Raw genomic sequence first — 16,777 nt, 5'->3', positions numbered from 1 at the left:
CAGTCAAGAGCTGGAACAATGAACAGATTCACTGATGTGTACTTTAAATGTTTCCTGACTCCAGCCTGCTTTTATTTGCGATATATAACTGCAGATTTTCTATATTTAAGTAGAGTTTTAAAAAAAGTATGAATACAATTAATATCATTAATGTTTTTAAGCGATTTCAGAAATATCACACAGTTACTCAACCTAAAACCCAAATTGATGATTTGCAGCCCTAATTCAGTCAAAATATAGTAAAAAAAAAAAAAAAGATCCCGAAAATTGGAGTCGGCAAAGTTACAGTATCACTATGATACCAGCCGGCACTGGGAAGACGGAAGAAATGTGGAACAATTAGAAACAACAGGCTGCAGATACTGGTGTGTCAAACAAGCGACCGCGGGCTTATTGAGCTATGTAGCAGACTATTTCATGCATTCAGTTACTGAGTTGTACACAGTATGGTCCAGTGATGAATAAGGAGAGTATAACAGCCCCCGCAGATGCTGAATTAGCATCCACTTTAAAGCATAAGCACAGAATAATGAAGGAAAGGCTGCTAGCTTCAGCCTTAAAACCTGAGCCTGTTTCTATGAACAGTTACAAAAAAAAAAAAAAAAAAAAAAAAAAAACTAACTGACCAACGGTGGATTTCTAAGCTGGCAAAAAACTACATAATATCAAAAATGAATATTTAAAAAAAAAAAAGTCATAAATAAAAGCTATGACATGTTTCAATGGCATCATATTCAAGTATAATCTTGTTAAAGTCCCTGATACTTAGTGGTTCATGTAAACATTTCAGTCATTAACACAGACACAGAACCAACAGTTCAGAAGGCAGCAGCAATTCATATGTACAACACACACCAGCGTTGTGTCTCCTTCACCATGCTGGTCCAGTCACATCAGTTTGTCTTTTAATTCTTTGAGTGGTGCTGGAGAAATTAAAACTTTAGCATGACAAAGCCTGCAGCTTTAACAGAGCCACACGTTCACCTGCATGCGTGAGGGCTCAGCCACAAGGCTCGACTTTGGAGGTGAGAGAGAAAAAAGATGACGAGGGAGGCGGGGATAAAAATAGCGCACGCCTGATCGAGCTGCGGACTTCACCTGCTGCGCACAGAACAATGACTTCTTCGTCCCCTCTGAGGTCTTATGTTGTGAGGAATTCTCAGAGAAGCCCTTCAGCTCATTAGATCAATGTTCAATGACGTGCAGGAGACACAAGTAAAATTTCCACTGACATACAGTCTCTTTGTGCTCTGCCACGTCAGCAACAAGCCTCCATTTCTTTCATCTCTCTGAAATGGTGGCTTAAAAAACAAAAAACAATATCAGCCAAATTTTCTCTATAACATGTTCAATTTTTGGGATTAGTAATTAAAAAAAACAAAAAATAAAACGTCAAGCAGCAAGATATGCTTATCACATACTTTGTCTTCTGTGCACTTCTAAAATTGGCTCAGCTATCACAACTGAGAACAGGCACTGAATGAGGTGGGTGTTGGATCACACGGCTGCTTTCATCTCATTCACAGTGATGACAGTCTCAAAATAACACAGATTTATAAAGTCAGCTCGGAATATAGGGATAAGAATTTCACAGCGCCTCAGTATTTCATGAGGCAGAGGAGCATTTGTCATGTCAGTGTGATGACTTCCACTGGATCTTTCTTGCTTTTGGACCTCTGTTTGCGTCTGAGGCGTCTCTGTGAGAGGGACGAGGGAGCTGGGCAAGCTGAAGCTGTTGCGGTGGCGACGGAGAGAGAGAGGAGGTCTGTAAGTGGGTGTTTGGGGATTTGGAGGTCTCTATCAGCGGACTCCCGTGGGGGTTTGCGTTCCCTCTCCGTCTCCTGGCGTCACCTGTCAAAGCAGCCGGCTGTGAACGTGTGATGAGCCCCTAGGTAGCTCCCACTGTAAGCCATGCTCAGACAATGTCGCGGCTCTCCAGCAAGGGCCATCTGCACAGAAATGGGGCCCTGGAGCGGCAGCCCACGAGTCCCCGGTTGGAGACCTGAGGTTAGGCTTGGGTAGGAGGGGAACACCCCCGCAGGAGTGATGGAGGCAGCCCCAGCTAGAAGACCCATCCTGTGACTCTGAAGAAAGTCCTGAGACATGTTTACCACAGACCCCAAAGCCTGGGACTCAGCTAGTGCCTGCAGCTGGGACAGGGATGGGGAATGCTGAGAAATGTGTGGAAAGCTATCTGGCTGAAAGAGCAGCTGTGGTGTGGAGGAGGTGGAGGAGGCTGGTCTCTGGATGGCTGACACTGGAGAGAGGTGAGAGGTCTGCGGCTGGGACTGCAGAGAGGAGGGCCGGTGAGGAGGTGTGGATTTGGCTTTATTGGCCTCCTTCACATCGTTGTCATGAGCACTAAAAGGGAAAGGCACATATTTCAGTTGTTATCACACCTCCTGCAAAAATGAAATAAATCAAGAAATGTGTGGGTTTGTGCGTCCCTTACAGCAACATCAGCTCAATGCACTGGGTGAGGTGGTCCCATGTGTACCCTGTTAGTAAATGCAAAGCAGTTGTCCAACTTGGAGAAATCTGAAGGCAAATACGAGATGCTGCCACACACGCAGCAGCAACCTGGGATGGCCTGAAACTCAGAAAGGCATGGTCTGTAAAAGAGAAAAAAGATCATCACTCTATGTTCAACACCTGTGTGACACATTAAGTAAAGTACAGTTCACTACCGTCTTTTAAACTCACCCTGCAATGAAACCTCCAGGAAGTAGTGTGTGTATTTCTCCATGAAAGCCTTGGTCTTGGAGAGGGAGGACAGTGGCCAGCCATTGTAGAGGTCGCCCTCCTGCACTGAGGCATGGAGGTAGTAGTCAATAAAGTGGGCGGGTGTGGGCATACACAGATTCCAGCCAAAGGTCTCGAGCAGCAGGAGCTCCATTTTGATCAGATCCTTCTTGTTGAGAACTATGTTTAGGCTGCACATGAACCCCAGAGAGTTCAGCTGCTCCAGTTTGGGGACCCGGTCCTCCTTCTCCTCAAATTTGCCTGCAAAGAAACAAAGATGTAGTGAGGGTGGCTATAAAACTTTAGTTACACCTTCAGACTTTAGAGCCATAAAGACAAAAAAAAAAAATAGAAACATCCAATATTTATTTAACTTATGTAACAGTTTACATATGTATTCAAGGAGGCAACCTCTGTATTGCACTTAGCTTGTAAGTTCTCAAAAATATAAAGCATTACACTAATGCAGAAGACTTTTAGCTATGGTTTTTGTGTTATGGGTAAAGATTTTGAACAAAAAAGTCTTTAACATCTTTAAAAATATATAAAAAATTTTGTAGGCTTTAATGGATTTATAAAATATGAACCAACTCATTTAAACGATCATTAGCTGCACCTCTTGTGGTGACAAAAAATGCAATTCATAACTAACATCATCTCATGTACTGAAGAAAAGTAAGTAAGAATGGAAAATGTGAACCAGAATGAGTTGCATCTGTTAAAGGGTGTTTAAAGAATGTTTATTAATTGTTTTCCCTCTTTTTAACAAGATTACCATCATGTGCAGCAGGTTTACGGTTAGCTCTAAAGCAGTTTATTACCTACTAAGAATTTGCAATTAAGTTGGCTACTCCCGAACATCTGGCCATAGAGCAAAGTGATTATACTAATAAGCCCAGGGAGGCTTACAGTGGACCATAAAAGGACTTTCTATGAAAAACACGGTCAGCTCAATCCTCAGTACTTTTGTCCCTTTGTCTCACTCGCAGACATTAGAGAATCGTCATTTTTGGTGAGCCCCCCTCCCTGTCCTAAGACTTCCTGCTTTCCATAGCAACAGCCCTGAGGCCTCTGGGGTCCATGTGACCAATGAAGTGGGGTGTTTATGCCTTTAATCCAAGGGTCCAACAGGCCTCTTCTCAAACATTAAGAATGAGGGCGAGGAGGGGTCGGGTTACACTGATACAGACTCCCTTTAAAGCCTGCAACAAACTGCATGCAGCTTTTACTACTAACTTTCAATGGAAGTTGCTGGCTCTCAAAATCAGAGCTCAATTTTTTTTTAATACTGCTTCTAATTATTGGGAAGAAGCCTTGGACATTTAGCTGTGCAATAAGACACTTTAAATTTAAACAAATGGGTTACGGGATGAAACATAATGTAGCTATAAGCAGTTTTTAAACAAGTATAAGTCCTCCTGTGGACATACAAAAGTGGATCCTAGCAGATAAATTACACCAAAAATATTGTCAATGATTACAACATAATACTCTGCAACAAATGTTTTCATACTGCTTAGACCTGATAAATAGGAACAGATCAAGTTAATACAGTTTAGTCTAATTGAGAAGCACCTAAGAGAAGCATTCAATAAATAAATACATACATAAACACATAAATAAATCAGTACTGTATTACAGACAAAGAAACAGAGAAAAGGTTTCTAAACTAGATTTAATATTTCTTTGGCCCTGGCAACAGGACTGCATGTGATCGTGTTGCCAGGGATCATTTGCAAAAAAATACAGTTAACCCAATAGCTTAACAATAAGCCAATATTAATCTGATTAATGAATTAATTTTTTAATTTTGAGGACCACCAGACTTGCCACGTTTATTAAAGCATATTTATGTCTAAATGTCCGATTTGCTCTCTCTTGCTTTCTTTATAAGGATAGAATTTACATAATATAACACTGAGAATAAAAATTTATTTGCAGACATTTCAATAATCAAAAATACATATTTTTCCTGCCTGGAGACAAAATGTTACCCCATTATATCACGCTGGTAGGATTAAAATGTTACACTTCAGCTTGGCGAAAATATGCATTAATCCGAAAACTCAACGAAAACTCTCTGCAGGAGTAAATCTTCTAATCTAAGACAAGGCCAATGAAACACTGAAAACAGGAGCTTTACTAACCTTTCCCAGCTACAGTTATAAGCAAACAGCAACAATTACCTGATACTGTCATTGTCTTCAACAGACCTCATTTTCATATTTGAGCCCACGTCTAGTAGAGCGTCTTGAGTGTCTTCCTACAAGTATAAATTTTATCACCTATGCTGCAAACCACCATTAAGCAGGGGAAGGAAGAGAGAGGGAATGGGACTGGCAGGCCAACATGCAGGGATGTGGGGGTGAGACAGTAATTAGTAGAGAAGCAGTAATCGTGTCTATCAGGCAGAACAGGAAGCACAAAGAAACAGCGCTGTTTTACAACCACTCAGATTCAGTCCATGGCTCAGTCCACACTTGTCCCATTCTCTCACCCTCATATCCTTTGGATCAGGTCCCCGTCTGCTCCTAGACTGCTATGTCCACACAGACACTGCCATAAAAAGGCATCACTGCCCCCCTATCCCCACATAACCCCAGTCTCTTTGATCCTAAGACACACAAGTCAAGCTCCTTATTGTGTTCTGTGCTTATTCCTTTGGTTTACAACAATGAGTGTCCAAAAATAATCTTCAGTCAAACCTGCCAAACCATAACAAGAGTTTAAACCAGAAACAGGTTTAAGTTAATATCATGGAGATTACAGTGTGTCATTTCAATAAGTGAACACATCATCAAAAAACACAGGATGGTGAATAAATTCACTTTATTCACCCACCCACTCCTCTCCTGCAGTCTGACAGCATCTGAATATAGCAACTTAGTGTCTGAAAGGCCATCCTCGTCATTTACACTTCATATTCAACAAGTCTGAACTACATGCAATCACAGTAACAGATAGGCATGATCAAGATTAGCACATTTCATGCTTCTCTGCGTGCCTCAGCTCACTAGAGAATAACCCTTAACAGCCATAACATATACATAATAAGAGTGTCTCTCACCAACTCGGTTTCTGATTTGCAATAAGATTAAGACATTCTTGTATGATGCATTGCTGCCATTCCCAGTACACGAGAGCATGTTTCAAGAGGCTGTGTGAGGAAGGGTTCGACTGTCTAAGCTAAACACATACTGTGATACTGTGCTTAGTGGCGATGACAGAGTCCTCCTCTTGAACAAAAAAGTTTAATTATACTTCACTAGATTTGACACACACTTGCAGCAGCAAGTCTTTTTCATGTGTGGCAAATACAGTGTAACATAGCTCTCTCTCCATCACAGACATGGGTGGGTCTGAGGAATCTTGTTCTGAATGACAGAAAGCCTGCACCATGACAGAAAGATGAAATCAGAAAGCCTACAACTAAGAGTACAAGTAGCTCCTGGTTCTATTAATTCTGAAGTACAATAAATCAGACCAGTTACCATTTGGAAATGTTATCTAAAAGAGCACTAAAAATGTAACTATACATTATCCAGCCATCTATTCATAGCTTTTTCTGATTAACTAGCTTTAATTAAGTTAAATATTGAAAAATAGCCAATGGGTTCCTCAAAATTGAAAGATGTTGTTCCCAAATTTCACATTTTTATCCAAACAGCAATCAAAAATGAAAACGTATATAATTTCCTCTAACAGAAGGCTTAAGTCATTTTCACACATACAGTGCGGCCAGGAACTATTTTTGAGATTAACAGGTGGAGCGGTGGTGGATCGGACATTAAACAAACTTCATGTTTCCAGCAGAAACTCTGTGACATCAGAATACCATTTCTAAGATTTCTAGGATCATAGTTTTTGTTCCTCCTACAACGGCACCTAAAATCTAACACTGCTTTCCAGGAGCCAATGGACAAGATGAACTACCGTAAGAAAATTACTTTAGACTAATTTGAGACATTTTTCTTAAAATACTATTTAAATCGTTGATTACTTACCTAAACTGTTGTTATATAAAATTGTTGTTAAATAATAAATATCCAGAGCTAAATAGCATTATAGAGTCATTTCCGTCTGTTTTAAAAAATTAAAAACAAAATCAAATGTGCAAAACCGTATATAGCACTACACTGTTAAATCCACAAGTGTACACAAACCAGTACTAATGATACATACAATCATACAAGTACTAATCACAGTGTTTGGCTTTGTAAATTGTATCATATCTACTCACTGCTATTTTATTGGGATAACAGTGTGCCGTTTCACTGTTGCCAGTATGAAAGAGATGATGCATTCCTCTCCTGTGAGTTCAGCTCACCTGGAATGCAGACGGCTACATGATTGTATCTCAAGTCAGTAAGGAGTATAGAGTGACACTCCAAGGGTTTTATTTAAAAGCTTTCTTTTTCATCTAAACCATGTACTTCTCCATACAGAGCAACTACAAGACACCTATTATTTCTCACAGAACACACTGGTGATAATAATGATGAGAAAATGTGGAGCAAGTTGTTAAAAATATTCAGACTTAATGATGTGTGTCACAGGTTAAGGTTAGGAAGAGGTAAGACCAGGATGCAAGGCTTCCTCCCAGGTGTGTCATTTGAAAAATGGGAGTTGGGGGTGGAGATGGAAAGCAGTTTAGAGTGATAGGGGCTGTTAGAAAACCTGATAGTTGTACTCTCACATACACAGGACTCATTTTCTGTTTCACTCCATTTTGCTGACAATGTGCAACTCTACCAGTTTTTGATCAGCCTTCAAACTTTCTTCACCTGGTAGTTCCCCACCACATCTAAAACTATTAAAGCATCTTTCCAGATTTCTTGGTGAAAATCTAAATATATATTTGAAAAAGGACACATTAAACCAGAAGCCCTGAATGACAAAAAAAAAGACTTTATACACAACAAAGCTTCAGATAAATCGACCAACAGCCCTGTGGTACATGTGAATGACTTCCCAAACAGGATTTCTTACTGCTATCAATTAATGCTGATAATCTCTCATAAATAAAGCTCACCCTGCTTTCTCTCTTCAACTTGACAGCCATGAAGGAATTTCCCCTGTTCTTTAAACACAATGTATTTGTCGGTTCATCTTTCATTGGCAGGGAAAAATTGGTCACAGCTCCATCACAGAACCTCTGTGTTGACACCCCAGGTTCTGCCAGCTCTTACAATGTAGGCCTGGGCCGACCCCTGACCCCTGATGCTGAATGGTTGGGTGAGCGGGGAGAAACTGAGAAGACTCAGTCCTGCGCGCGTGTGTGTGTGTGTGTGTGTGTGTGTGTGTGTGTGTGTGTGTGTGTGTGTGTGTGTGTGTGTGTGTGTGTGTGTGTGTGTGAGATTGTGTGGGGGGGATTCAGAGACTGACTGTGTGAAATGCCATGCAGTATGTGTGGTGACACAGGTAGTTCGTGGGGAGTTTCAGGCATTGCACAACAAAACACAAAATTCGACTAAATATTGACATTTGCCTGCAGTTGGGGGTTATAATTATAAAAAAAGATCTCAAACAAAAAGATGAACTGCCACATCTGTTTATGGATATTTTTAATAACATTTTCAAGAAAACTTGTGGAACCGTTCAATCAGAATCACATATTTGGACAGAGAGGGAAGTGGGTCCCCTATTAATCAACATTTTAGGGTACCCCACCGAGTGGTTCAGTTCTAACATGTCCCATTTTGCAGGCTACCACCTCTCCCTCCCTTTCTACCCTGTTTAACATCAGCAGTCAACCTGCCTTTGAAGTACCGCTCCACTCATTTCCCAACCCCCTCAGGGATGTGGGAGTGCTTTTTACTGGCTATCCTGTCCCAGGACTGGCTCTCTCTGCCCGACCCTGACAAGGTGAGAGAACGAGGAGGAAACAGAGCCAGCAGCAGCAGAAGGTAAAGGGACATTACCAGAACAAGCCAGTTTTATGTCTGTGTGTTGGTGGTAGTAGTGGCAGCCTTTTAATGGCAAACTCTGAAATGGATCAGACATGAATGTGGATTTTAATGAGGTGACCACAAGAAAGGACTCGGTGGGTTTATCACAAGGTTGCCACAGCAACCATGTCCTCTTTTAGTGACATTAGCTTACGGCAAATCTCTACCATACACACACACACAAACACACGCCTGCACACACACAACAGCCTGCACACACAACAACCTCCACCCCTTGGAGTGTGCTCCCCTCCCCCTCTATGGGAAGGGTCTGGCTGGCTGGCTGGCTGGCTGGCTGGCTGGCTGGCCTGCTTGCATTGACTGGCTTTTGTTTGAGGCCTGACTCGGAGAGCATATGGCAGGTGCCCCTCGGCACACAGTTCCTCCCCACCCCCGGGCTCCGACGCCTATGTAAGTGCACGCTGTAGTCTCTTTAGTTGTGCCATTTCACAGGATGCTCTTTTCTTGTAGAATCAGAAGACTTTATTTATCCCCAAGGGGCAATTAACAAACAACAGAGCAGCATAACGTTGAAGATAAGGACAATAAGAACAGGCAATAAGAGTTGTAGGGCTCATGGAACAAAATATATGAAAACCACCTTCAGCGAGAGCTTGTAACTGAGATTCACTCAGGAGAGTTCACCTGTCCTGATCAGAAAAAAAATGTCAACAAGACTGATGTATCACTGCAGGACTTCAACACAACAGATACTTAATTCTGAGGGAATATATTGGCTTTCTTCTCAAAATAAAAATCAGCAGTCAATAAACCTCATTTCCACTTACTCTGTTTATAAAAAACTGACCATAACCTTACTACCACAAATGAAGAGGAGCTCATCCTTGCGCAAACACAAGCACTCACAAGTTCCCACAAAAAACACAGATATAATGGAGAAACAGGATTAGGCAGTGACTGCTGAGAAGTATGAAAGAGGTACTGATTAATTAACAGAGTTTGAAAGCCAGGAGAGTTTAAAGAAAGACAATGTATGTGCCTGTCAAAGCCAGTCAGTGAGACCTGGGGAGGTTGTTCAATAACTAGGCCAGATTCCAAGGCACAGATGAAAACCCGAGACAACTTTGATTGAAATGCACTTTCAAGCCCTCATCAATCATGACAGAGACTCCCTCAAGTCCTGGAGGAGTGAGAACAGAGAGGAGAGCAAGAGAAAGCCTTAGTATCTGAAAGCCACAATCAAAAGATTTTTTTTTAAATTGATTAATTATTAGTGATTAGAAGGATAACCTCTTTCCAGGTTGAGTTGATAATAATTATATCACTAAATTAACAAACTCACAAAGCTATTCTTGGATTCTCAGGAGATTGATTTAAAAAAAAAAAAAACTCTTTCAAGTCTTATATTCAAATTTATCACACCACAGAGACTTCTGATTGCAAAAGCGGCATGTATGCGACTCCATACACACACACACACACACACACACACACACACACACACACACACACACACAAACTGAGCCCTCCCAAGTGAACGGGCCCCGTTCCAGACTCTTACTCTGACAGCATCATTAGTCTAATTACCCATGATGCCAAGGGCTACATTAACGTACAGAAATCCTCACAGTCTGTTAATCACCAGACAGGCATACAGACACTAATAACTACCGCACAACCTACACCCTGAATCTGCACTAGGGGGGAGGGGGGGATGTTGATTAACACACCTGCTTTACACAAAACAAAAAGAAACATTTTTTGACTTCAGAGCAGAAAAGCAAATTGTTACTAATCAAACTAAACCACTACTTCACTCACTTTTGCAGAAACAAAGACAACTTGAAAATCGATGCAACTACAACCAAAGCATTCACATCTGTGCACACTGATGCATTTTTAATAAGTTTGGAAGAACAAAGGAATTCTGTGATGGAAAACATCCCTCTATTAGCAGGCTCAAATCACAGCTGGATTTGGTCTTTGTAAGTGTTTGCTGACAATAAGAAAGCACACAATATCTCCATATTTTCTCTGCTGATCACAGCAGAAAATTGCCATTAGAGAGTGAACAACTAATGGTAGTAAATTAGATTTGTATTGGGATGTTGGGTAAGCTGGAATTTGCAATCAATTAAATGAGTTTTGTTTTTTTAAACAAAATGTTTTGCAGCTTTAATTAGAGGACATTTTAACCTCAGAAAGTGCAACACTAGTTCATCTCAGGCTCAAACTGAAGTAGCCACTCAGATCATATTACAACTAGCATCAAAGACAGAGATAAAGTTCTGCAGGCATGATCATAATCCCAACGGTTTCTCAAAAACAATGGAACCATCATGCTGTCACATTGGAAACCTGGTTTTATCTTAAACCAACACATTGAACAGTAAACTGTCAATACGGTTCAGTTAGAAGGTGGAGCTGGAAGGGGAAAAAGCATCTCTAGAGTGTAACTCAAAATAGCTTAGTTGCAGGAAGTGTTTCACCTTGTGCCATCTGTGCACAAACCACAGTCAAAGCATTTCTTTTAGCACAACAGACTCACAGTGCAACCATTGTGTAGTTACAAGATGACATATAACACTTTTTAAGATGAAAACATAAACCTTAACCTGAGTAAAGGTTCCTATCAGATTAAAGCTTAAGAAAACCATTTAGAACATCAATTAAAACTTTCATCTACAAAAAAAAAAAAAGAGTTTTAAGAAAGAAAATCACCATCATGCTTCTTAATATGTTCATATGGTCCTTTTTATGTTAGAAGACACAAGCGAAAAAGCACCACGACCAAGCGTTTGTTTTTTTTTACATTTACTGCTCTAAAACACAGAGTATCAAAAAACACAGATCCAAACAGCCATGGCTTCATAAATAAACTAATTCCAATCAACTTGAAGAGTGGGGCTAACTTGTGAAAGATAGAGAAACCTTGTTCTCCAACACGAACAGCAGCCCATTTATTACCTGTGTGATAACACGTTCAGCTATCAAGAGGTGTGAAATGACCTCTAATCCATTTAAAAGCATGATGGGATTATTTTGAGATTACATGTAAGGATTTTATCAAGGAAAATATTTTTTAAATGCCTGGAATATAGAAAAAGCATGGGGCAAGTTTTGAGAAAATAAAAAGCTGATTCTGAACTTACTAGCTAGCAGCAGACAGGACAGAGCAATGATGTAGAGCTGCCTGACAGCCACGTCATAGTGGTCCATGAACAAGTCCAGCAGGTAGACTGCCAAGTGACGTGCTGTAGGACATAGCTGGTAGCGATTACTCAGGATGGCCAACAAGTCTGCAAAGTACCGTCGCATGCCAATCTGGGGAGAATGGGCCCGGTAGGCCGGCAACTTCAGCTCCTGAAGAGAGAAAAGATAACAGGGATGTTAATGACGGGGTGTAAGAGGAACAGGGTGGGCAGGAAGCAGTGATGAAAAAGCATGCGGGTCGAAAAGAATATGCATAATAATGGTGAGCCATGCTGACTAGATTCACTACTGTCAGGAGAGTGGTGGGTATGATACTCATATTAAGAAAGGAAATTATTTTTATACCAAAAACTCTTGATTATGATTCAACCCTGGATCCGTTTCATTTAATTCACCATTGGAGCAGAAAACTGGAGCTAATCTGGGTCATTGCAGGGGTCTCTGAACAAAGGGGTGAGGGTTTGTGTGTGATGAGTTGTGTATGTGGTATGGGGAGGGAAGGGGAGGGCCTCCAGTGGAGGTTGAGTGGTAGATAGGATTAGGTTTCACCCCTAGCCCATCTCCTATTCATGTTCAATTAGCTGCATGTGTTTCAAAGTGGAATGAAGACACTTGGGGGCATTTGCATTGAATCAGCATTGAGTATCTTCCCAATCAGCTACAGAAAACTGGAGAGAGACCAAGTTTCTAGTTTCAAAACCTGCCTCGGAGTAAGAAATAGGAGACATTTGGAACTGCATGTACACAGAACAGCTATTCCCCCTGAATTCATGATACTAATACTCGAATATGTTTTTATGTTTTTTTGGATGCATAAAAACAAGGGCTTTGGGATTTGATAAGAGATCAAGGATTGGCAGATTAATCTCTTTAGCGCCAGCAAGGAGTCCTTAAAATAAAGGAAAAATATCCACATTATGTCGGGACTGCTGTTCAAGAATATCCCATAGCTTAGGTTGGATCAAATCGTCCAATCTGACTAGTAATCAGTTGTTATATATCCACAAACCACTGCCTTCCATTCTTGTTTATCATTCTTCCATTAAAATAAATCCCAAATTGGAGGGCAGCAGCTAAAAAACCTGGCAGATCAGCCAATACTAGTATCAACCGTTTCTCTGAAATGCACTGATGGAAATGTGTACTATTATAGCCGACACGCTGCACAAAAATTATTTGCTGTGAATGCAAAACTTTAAAAAAAAAAGTCTTCAGACTGGCACTTCAGTGGAATTCAAAAATAAGCAGTACCCCCTACCAAATCAACATAGCAACACCAACCCCCGGTGCCATGACCTATCATATCAGCCAGTCCTCCCCAAACTCTGCTCCATCTGTCTGTCTCGGGGTACAAGGGCAGCAGGAGAATGGGGGTGGATGTGAAAAGAAGGGAGGGCTCTGGGGGGGTCTGCGAGGAGTGCAGAGGAGCCTTTGTGGGGGATCCGCACCATAATTAAGGATTCCACAGCTGCCTACTGATTTGCATGTCTGATAATTTGCCACATGCTACACACCACCGCTATCTCCCACATCAGGGCATTATCGCTGCAGCACACATCATTAAGGCTGGATGAGACTGTGGGGGTAAAGGCGCCATGCAGGAAATGTGAAGACCGCGTGAGGGCCTTTTTACGCACGGTTCTGACACTGACTCACCAATCTTTTCCATTACAGGTTTATGGAAATTTACTATTTCTGAAGACATAAAACAACCAAGCAACTGACAATTATTTTATTTTTTGGGAGAAAAAAAAGATTTACTCTAGATTTTAAATGAGTTGTTCTGTTTAGAGAAATGTCAGCTTTCAAGTCATCTAAAAGCAGCATTCTTTTTTCATCTGGCATGGTTAATGATCCATAAGTTAAACAGTCATTTCAGCATAAAAACAGTTTAGTCTTGAGAACAAAATCTGAAATCTTGAGGTCTGTTCAAATTCAAATGAAAGTCTTATGGTCATTTATTACATGTAATCGGGGGATAACAGTGTACCCATGCTTCAATTTGCATTATCTGGTTTAATCCTCTTTATTGTACTATTATTACTTAACTTGATTCTTATCTACTTTTACTACTTAAAACCCAATGTGATTTTCTATGATCTATTGGCTTTCCTATATATCTTTTATTCCCAATATGGCCTAGGTAAAGGAATGATTGTAAAGAAATTCCCAATTTTCTTTGAAACAACTGTAGTGCGTTTCTACATGAAGACATCTAGTGGTATCTGCGATCTTGTGTAGATGACCAAGACTCCTGTGAATTTGGGTAAAAGATTCAAGTCCATGGCAAGAAAAAAAATGTATAAAAAAAAACAAACAAAAAAACACTACAACTGTCTACAAATCAGTCGCCTGATCAAAATAATTTAGAAACTGAGAAAAACCTGCTTTGAAACTGTCTAACTCACTGCAGTACAACACAGGCAGGTTTGCACAGCATCCACCAGGTATTCCTGTATTGTAACTTTAGATCATTTAGTGCTGCATATCATACTGTGGTGAAAACAGTTGCTTTAGATTTGACTAGAAACACTTGAGACGGACAGCATGTCTCTCATTGTCACAGATGAGAAAAGAGTGGGCGTGTTGTTTTGTTTCCAGCTCTGCATAAAGACTTTCAGTGTAATTGACAGCTCACTCTGAGTCAGACACTGTCCAGCATGCGTAAACTGATTCAAATGCTATGTAAGCGTGTGACTCATTACATGCAGCTCACAACCACCCGATACGCTACACTCCTCATTCTACACACATTCTTGCGATTTGTGGCACATTTAAGATACCTGATCTTCTAAACCTGAGCTCCATCACTATGAAGATGAAAATGCCAGCAAAGTGACAGATGTCTCCATTAAAGTGACACATGGGGAAGAAATATGATCACGCTCTGAGGTTAATTAAGATGTTCTCAATTAATGAGCCTTAAATCCTCCATGTAATCTAATTTAGACTATGTTTAAATAGACAGCAGGACCGGGTAATTATATTTTCCTCGCAACATTACATCTTGTCGTGGAATATCAATACAGCTCAGGGTCTGATTCAAATGCGTGCCACAACTGCTCAAAAAAAGAAAAATTACTTTTAACATTTTCTTCTGAAAATCAATAGTAATCACTTGGTCTTTAGAACAAGGCAAAGGGTGCAATTAAAAAACTAAAACTAAACACTTATAATCCATTTGAGTAACAAATTTTGGCAAAGCTGCAGTTGAGAGTTTAACATCAGTGTTTGTTGACTCACTGTTAATCACTTTAATTCACGGATTTGATTAGGCAGAAGTAAAACTGTCAATGTTTGCTGGCGTTTTTCTAGATTTCCTCTGAGCTGGTGATAAAGATAAGCACTGCACTGCAGTGTGTAGCAAGTTTTTTTTTTTGTTTGTTTTTTTTAATTCACAGACACTGTTGATTTTGGCCTCACTGTTTGAAAATGTCAGCTGCAAAAGCCTAGTGCTGTGAGGAGAGGTGGGGGGTTACTGTTTTTAAAGGTGAATTTAAGTTATCCTAAGCGCAAGCAGTCAGAAGAAGGTCGGCAAAATAAAACTTCCTGTTAAAACAGAGCTTAGTTCAGACAAACTCACCTTAATGCGGAGGGACTGATGGATATCTGCAGCTAACTGATCCTTCCACCATTCCAGCTCCCTCTCCATCTTTCCTAGTTTTACCTGCTGAAAGCAAAATCAGACAAAGTTCAGGTACTTGAAGAAAGAAGCAAGGCCAAGCCAGTATAGCCACCACACTGAAAGTTGAGACTATTTTTACCACATGAGAGGAAAGAAATCAAAGCTGAATTTAAGTCTTTCTACAACTGTTCTCTTTAATTTAAAATGTAGGATTAGTAAGCTAGCTGTTTTGTTCTCGTTGACAGTAAAAAATAAATAAATAAATACCCTTTCGAGGAATGCGTTTTTGATAAAGTTTTTAAACACCTTTATCTCGCTGCACAGGTCTATTTCCCCGCATAGGCCATTTTCTGTGTTCGGAAACCTAATGGCTCGGTTAAATGCCCCCTTCGACCATGCTGTAGGTCAGTCTCATCAAAGCAGCCTTCCATAAAATCTCATTTTTTAACGTGGTTGTTCATCGCGAAGGCAAATCACCAACCAGTCCTACATTTCAGTTATGACTGAAGGCGATTCTACACCACGAGACTGCGGCCAAACAGACGGGCTTTAAGTTAACTGTGCCCACCAGGCTCAGAAATACTGAGCTCATCACAAACTCAGATTATTTTTCCGGCAATCAGCAACAAAGAAAACTTTTTCTTTCTTTTTTTAGTCTTGGTAGTTATCGCCTGTTTCACTCACCGCTCCGTCGGGAATGCCCCCCAGACCCCTTTGTCTCAGTCCGACATCCTGAACGACAGAACTCCGCTACGGCTCAACTTTGAGTAAGACCTCTTTTTGTCGGCGAAAAAACAAAGTTAATAACACAAAACAGAGTAGGTGCCACCGTTAAATCCCACCGACAGGCCTTCGGGTTCCCCGTTTCCCCCAAACTGTTCACACTTTTCCGAGAGAAACCACTGAGCCGTTTTCTCTCCGGTGGCTTCGCTGTTAACAAAGTAGCCTCTTCGGCTCAGCCAGCTGCTACTGTTGGTCTACAGAGCTCGTGCTCTAGACGTGAGGTTCCTCCCCCAGCCTGGGAATTGTAGTCTTTAAAGGTCACCGCTAGAACTACAAACGGCTACAGTTCAGCAAAGGATCTCATTTCATTTATTTAATATACAAAATGTTAACGAATGCATATTATATTATATTATATTATATTATATTATATTATATTATATTATATTATATTATATTATATTATATTATATTATATTATATTATATTAAACATTTACCTATCTTTTAAGACAGAAATCCCAGACAGTATTCCCTTTGAGCAAGAATTCCAGTGATTTTGGAAG

At 40.5% G+C, this 16,777-nt stretch overlaps 1 protein-coding gene across 2 annotated transcripts; it reads right to left on the bottom strand.

Moving 5' to 3' along the window:
• Positions 1-334: 334 nt before the first annotated feature.
• On the bottom strand, positions 335-16,449 carry ccnjl (cyclin J-like). 2 transcript variants are annotated; one of them, XM_085423394.1, is made up of 6 exons: positions 16,174-16,449; positions 15,448-15,534; positions 11,804-12,014; positions 2,704-3,003; positions 2,453-2,612; positions 335-2,361 (listed from the first exon to the last, which is right to left on the bottom strand). In XM_085423394.1, the coding sequence occupies exons 2-6, from the start codon at positions 15,514-15,516 to the stop codon at positions 1,848-1,850; spliced, it is 1,254 nt and encodes a 417-aa protein (XP_085279520.1). In that variant the 5' UTR covers positions 15,517-15,534; positions 16,174-16,449; the 3' UTR covers positions 335-1,847. The 2 variants fall into 2 exon arrangements, with proteins under 2 accessions (XP_085279520.1, XP_085279528.1); XM_085423402.1 differs by having other exon boundaries at positions 15,448-15,531.
• Between the last annotated feature and the right edge of the window lie 328 nt (positions 16,450-16,777).

The sequence above is a fragment of the Rhamphochromis longiceps genome, linkage group LG2 (assembly GCF_057381845.1).
Source record: "Rhamphochromis longiceps isolate RC_006_pf linkage group LG2, R_longiceps_female_GT1.1, whole genome shotgun sequence".
NCBI lineage: Eukaryota > Metazoa > Chordata > Actinopteri > Cichliformes > Cichlidae > Rhamphochromis > Rhamphochromis longiceps.
The sequence above is the reverse complement of the archived record's forward strand: the minus strand, read 5'-3'. Positions and strand labels throughout refer to the sequence as shown.

Bases quoted from the DNA above. Each gene is read 5' to 3' on its own strand.
- ccnjl (XM_085423394.1), bottom strand. From the start codon at position 15,516: ATGGAGAGGGAGCTGGAATGGTGGAAGGATCAGTTAGCTGCAGATATC. The intron at 3,004-11,803 runs GTAAGTTCAGAA...GTTTCTTTGCAG, and splicing joins GTCCTGTCTGCTGCTAGCTA to GCAAATTTGAGGAGAAGGAG. The intron at 2,613-2,703 runs GTGAGTTTAAAA...TCTCTTTTACAG, and splicing joins CCTGGAGGTTTCATTGCAGG to ACCATGCCTTTCTGAGTTTC.